At 39.0% G+C, this 6,000-nt stretch overlaps 1 protein-coding gene across 1 annotated transcript in view; it reads right to left on the bottom strand.

Annotated features, from left to right (window-relative positions):
• Positions 1 to 273: 273 nt before the first annotated feature.
• CDH6 (cadherin 6) overlaps positions 274 to 6,000 on the bottom strand; it is a 136,134-nt gene continuing 130,407 nt past the window's right edge. The window contains exon 12 of the mRNA XM_036310484.1: positions 274 to 4,153. Within this exon, the coding sequence (XP_036166377.1) occupies positions 3,663 to 4,153 (491 nt within the window). The 3' untranslated portion in view covers positions 274 to 3,662. The remainder of the gene's footprint in view (positions 4,154 to 6,000) is intronic.

Below are 6,000 nucleotides of genomic sequence, written 5' to 3'. Positions count from 1 at the left end.
TTGACAATGAAAATAATGGAAACATTCTGAAGTTAATTTGGATCCAAAAAGTTGAGATGCTTCTAGGATAAAGACTCAACTTTAAGAACTTTTTCATAACTTTTTGGGAGCTGAAAATGAAAACTCAACCACAAGTTTTTATACTGTGTTAAAATTGAATAGAAAATAGAGTTGCCCTACCTGGATAGAGCATTGGCCTATGGCCTGAAGGGTCTTGGGTTTGATTCTGGTCAAGGGCACATGCCTGGGTTGTGGGCTAGATCCCCAGGGCAGGAGGCAGTCAATCAATGATTCTCTCTCATCATTGATATTTCTATCTTTCTCTCCCTTCCTCTCTGAAATCAATAAAAAAACATATAAAAAACAAGCAAACAAAAAAGAAAATAAAATCAATTTAAATCTGAACCTCCCTTTAAGCACCTAAACTGTAAAGCTAAAAAAAGCTCTGTAAAAAAAATATTTACTGTGCCTAGATCCCCTCTCTTATGGTTCTATGGAGCCATCTTTTCTTCTCCCCCATTAGATTTAGTTTTTTTATTTGGGGACAAATATATTCTAAGCCTTTCAGGAGGAAGTGGCCATGAAGTGAAGGGGCTTTAAATGTATGCACAATGGCTGAATGTATTTAAACTGTCAGCTTACTCCAGTGAACATCTTTGTGGTTTAAAGAAATTCTTGGGGGTGGGGGGCTCAGAAAGACCTCAAAGTTCCTGAAACAACCCATAAAAGCAACCTGCTTATATTAACTGAATTTTAGTTTCTTAGTAATTAAAGCAAATATTAAAATTTTATCTCTTTCTACTTTCATACTTCTCATCACCAACATCTAATATCAGGACAGAGACAATGTGAAAAGTGAGCTGAAAAATCTTAATTTTCTTTCTCCAGTGATCAGTTGTGTTGCCCCTGGTCCTTGACCTGATGCTTTGGTGGGAAGGAAGTTAGACCTGGGTGAAATAATGGAATGGTGATTCTTATTGTTTCCATGATGTCAAAGAGTCTTAATGGTAGGATAATAGTACTCTGCCTTGATGCTAACAGGACCCTACTGCTAAATATTCAGCTCCAGTCTCAAATTATCCAATTTCTTAGACATTCACTTCATCATCAGCTTCTGTGGTAAGAGATTAAATAGTTATTTCAATATTTAGTCATATTCACCTGATCTTGGTACACTGACTGTATCATCTTTAGGATGGGATAAAATATCTGGCCAATTACATCTCAAAGACTCTCACTTATGAGGAAAGAGTAAACCTTACCCTTCAATATTGGAAGTTGCTAGTGTCAGCCCTCAGACTTTCCAATTAATGCCAAAAGTTCAAAAGAAAGACTTCTGCTGATAGGTTTCTTTTTATAGAACTTTCTTGATTCAATTTGTTACATGACATAAAACATTATGATAGGAACTCTTTAATTTTACAGTAAGTCATGTGATTAAGGTGCTGGTCTATTGCTATAGATAACTAATTCTTATTAACTTTACTAAGCTACCTTTTTCCCAGTGCTTACCTATGACTATGATATGTGTCACTTCATTACAAGGAAACCCTCCTGTAGTATTTTGTTTGCATCCCTATGTGTGTGTAACTAGGAAAAGAAAACCATAAAAGCAGGAAATAACCTAAGCGTGAAATACTTGTTAGTATACAGGGAAGTACTTTACAAAATAGGAAAACATTCAGGAAACACAAGGAATAACATGGTTGTAAAAAATTTTCCCTCTAAATGGGTAATCCAAAACACTACAATTCTCTAATTTTAAAGGTGCCATCTTTACTTCCTGGGTAATATCTCTATTTAAAACTTAACTAAATGACAGTGTGTTTCCAAATAAAAATTATGTGCTGATATGACATTATCCCCAAATGGATATGACACTAAGGTTATCTGTAGAAAATTAGCATTAATTGAAAATAAATCTCTAAGATTAATAATTGAAGTCAGCATATTCTTAAGATATATGTGTATATATATATATATATATATATACAGAGCCTGTTTTGTTTTTAAGCTTTCAAAATAAGGATGTTTTTATTACAGTACTTTGGAAATTTTTGATGACTGCCCATGAAGATTCTAATGATAAAAGTCATTAGAACAGCCACATGAAATAAATGATTTGAACCTGCCAAAAGGAATAGTTCAGTTCGGTTAGGTCTTCTGGATAATAACTATGATGCTAATTGCATAATTAGAGAAATAATAGATTTGGATGGATTGTACATTATCTTCTGTCATCATTTGAGACCATTACTTTATCATTGTTCAAAGACAAAGAGAGCAGAGTTGCCATGGAAATAAAGTTAAAAACAATGAAAAAATATTAATGCTTTTGAAAGCCAACTATCATTTTAATTATAATCTTAAACACTCTTGTTGTAGGGAATCCAACTTTTCCCTTTGTAAGCATTTTCCAAGCATGTCATATGTAGGTTTTCACCATGATTTCAACGTTCATCTACATCTATCACGTTATATAAATATATAGGTGTTTCTGGATGTGAAGGACAGGGTGTCAGGTTCAAGTGTGACTAGCTCTTACCACCCCATTAAACTCTGAGAGTGGGATTTAAGTTTTATTTAATCTACCTTTACTAATGCAACTTAATTTAGTAAGACGTATCTGGAGAACATGAATTATTGTACCTCACACTGCTACTTTCAAGTATATATTAGGATAATACTGACAACAACTACAGACAAGAAGTTAAAATTTATCTCAGAAAAGTTCCTTCAAGAACTTTTTAAACAATTAGACTTACTTGTAATTAACCTACTGACGGTTGGAAAAAATTCAAGTGATCTGTGGTACATTTGGTGGCCCAGATTTTAAAATATGCTAAATATCTCCTTTGTTAATATTATTAGCTATTTTCAATTTTCCCTTCTATGGTACAAGGGCAAACTTTTACATGGCTAATATATAACAAATTATGAGTTAGTGGTAAGGAATGAGGTCTTACTTATTTTTATTTTTTTGGTTGTTTTTGAATGTCGCTATTTAATTTGCTCCTATTCCTTCAGAGGAATGAGAATCTCAAAACATTGGTGGATATCATGCTTAGAATAGTCACAGGTGTCAGAAAAAGTTCTTGAAGAACAAACAGGATGGGCAAATGTCATCTTAAATTCATTGCGACAGAAATACACACCCATATATATATAGTTCGTTGTCTCCTTGTGAGCTGATATACCGGGAACTACTTCACGGTCGTTCCTCCCTTATTTCTTTTACTAAAACTATATTTTATCCTTAAAGAACAGTCCTTCATCCCGTTAGCATCGAAAGGTGGAGTCAGAGCAGTCAGCTGACCTGAGTCGACGGGTGGAGTACAAAAGGCCAGGCCGGTGGGATGAACATGGTCCAAACTTCCCCCAGGGGACGCGGGGGCACGTCCTGCTCTCCATCCTCTCCTCCAGCACGGCGCCTGCGGGGCCGACGTGGTTAACTGGATGCACTAAAAAATAAACATTTGCCTCTTGGAAGCTCATAAAAGTGTACTAGAAAAGGGTCTCTGCCATCGGAGCCACACGCCTGCAGCCATGGACTTGTTGAACCGGGCGGGACAGGGCACCCTCCAGGGAGCAGCGGGTCCCTGGGAAGAAACAGCCAGGTCACACAGTTCAGCATCCTACCCTCCAATGGAAAAGGCAACGGATTAGGAGTCCTTGTCGCTGTCGGCCCCTCCGTACAGGTCTGCGAGCTTTTTGAAGCGAGGGCCCCAGTCACTAAGGTAATCGTAGTCCTGGTCTCCATCCGTGGTCACGGACTCCAGCGAGCTCAGGGAGTCGGCCACCGAGCCGGTGCCCTCGTAGGCGTAGGTGGCCAAGGAGTCGTAGGGCGGGGCCGTGGGGTCCGTGTCATTTTCCTTCAACCTTTGGTTAATGAAATCGCGGACGTCGGTGTTGTCTCGGGCAGCCGGAGTCCGTCGGGGTAGGAAAAGGGCTTCGGGCACAATGTCCCGGCGCAATTTGCTGTCCTCGATGGCCTCGGGGTTCCGCAGGGTGCCGATATCGAAGGCCTGGGTGTCCTCCTCGCCGCCCCCCTCGTCGTTGTAACTGACAACATTGTCTCTGATGTCCTCTTTGGAAATGATCAGGGGCTCCTTTTTCCGCTGCCGCCGCAGAGCTGCGAACAGCGCCACGGTCACTGGAAGCAGAAACAAAACAGCAAGGGAAGGGGAGGTTAATGTGCCACCCAGTGCCAGCCCGCAGGGAAGCCTGGGCGCCCAGGGCAAGTTTTAAAAGTCCTCTAGGCAAGTGCAGACTCAACTTCTACCTCTTTATGCGCGCATTTGCCTTCGTGCAGGATCAAAGCAGGACCCCAGAGAAACGGAGGAAATATTTGAAAGAAGGGCACCATTTAAGCAGAGGATAAAACATTGCCAGGTTTTGTCAGTAGGTCCTTTTTGCTTTGAAATTACGAACTGGTTTCAAGGGAAGGGAATAGAGAAAATGCTAATAGAAAAAGAAAGCTCAGCCGGAGTGAGAGTACGGCAGGGAGAGTGCAAATTATGCTGAACACCCAAAACGCTCCGAGGCTGCTTAGAAGCACAAGGCTGGCACCTTCCCTACGTGTGGAAGGGCTTGCATAACTCCACATCTAAAATAACTTTTGCACTGTGCTTTCTTTTTTGTTTTCCTGAGAAGAGTGTAAAATTAGTTTCAAACCCAAAGTAGAGATGTGACTATTTGCATACCTCTCCCACATCTGAGGCAACATTACAGATAATACCTGGAGAGACCCAGATACAATTCCGAAAGCCACTTTGGATTTCAGCCCATTCGAAGGGGTCAGGTCATACACATGCCAGATTATTTCTGTTCAAGCTAAACAAAATGCACACGTTTAAGTGGGGATGAAAAAGAAAATCTTTTAAAGATTCATGTTCTGCAAGCTTATTGCCTGGATATTCAGTCTTTTGATTTTTTTTCCTCCTAAGTCAAATTAGAGATGAAGGAAGATTTGTGTTTAAATAGCTCCTGATGTTTCTTCCCAGCTGGCTGGCTAGAACACAGCTGGTTACCTGTAGAGACACACATCTGTGAATGGACATATGGGTGGGAAAATAAAAACATAGCAACAGCGTAGAGAGACAACAGCTACCCAGGGCAGAACATGCCTTGTTAAACTGGGTTTGTGCGGGGGACTTTATTACAGGAAGTACCAGTAACATCTCTTTATTCTGTCATCCATAACATGGTCCCATTTTTAAATAAGCCATGAAAATTGAATTATCACATTAAGAACACAAACAGCAGTGTGGTGGTTGCCAGAGGGCAGGGGGTGGGGGAAGAAAGGTGTCCTAATATGAGGTGACAGGAGAAGATTTGACTTTGGGTAGTGAGCACATGGTCCTATATGCAGATTTTGTAAATTAGTAATCCACACATGAAACCTATATGTTCATGTTGGCTAATGTCACCCCAATAAAATAAAATAAAAATAAAATAAAAATAAAATAAAAATAAAATAAAAATAAAATAAAAATAAAATAAAAATAAAATAAAAGAAGGATTGATGAATATTTGTATCTACCTATATAATAATGGATACATGCACACATTGTGTCTATACATTAACATTTTAGATGTTAGTAGTATTGATAATTGGTTACCTATTGAGAGGGTTCTATGTGTCCAGCACTGGGCTAAGTGTTTTACATACTGATCTCATTTAATTATCATAATAGCCTACAAAATAGGTACCATCATTATTAATTCCATTTTACATAGAGGAAGTTACATAGAGATGTTACATGTACAAGCAGTTGAAATCCAGGTCAGCCAGACTACAAAGCCCATACTGAACCATGCTTTGACACATGTTTGGATTATAGACCATTTCTCAAGGCTATACAATTTTGCCTTTTTCAAATGCGTGGTTGTATACATTGTCTTTTGCTGCCAGAGTATTCTGATGCCTCATTTGTCATGTCCATTCAGGGTATTTATTTATTCATTCATTCAATAAATATTTATGTAGTGCCTACTCTG

This window comes from Myotis myotis, unplaced genomic scaffold, assembly GCF_014108235.1.
Source record: "Myotis myotis isolate mMyoMyo1 unplaced genomic scaffold, mMyoMyo1.p scaffold_m19_p_5, whole genome shotgun sequence".
NCBI classification, from domain to species: Eukaryota; Metazoa; Chordata; class Mammalia; order Chiroptera; family Vespertilionidae; genus Myotis; species Myotis myotis.
The sequence above is the reverse complement of the archived record's forward strand: the minus strand, read 5'-3'. Positions and strand labels throughout refer to the sequence as shown.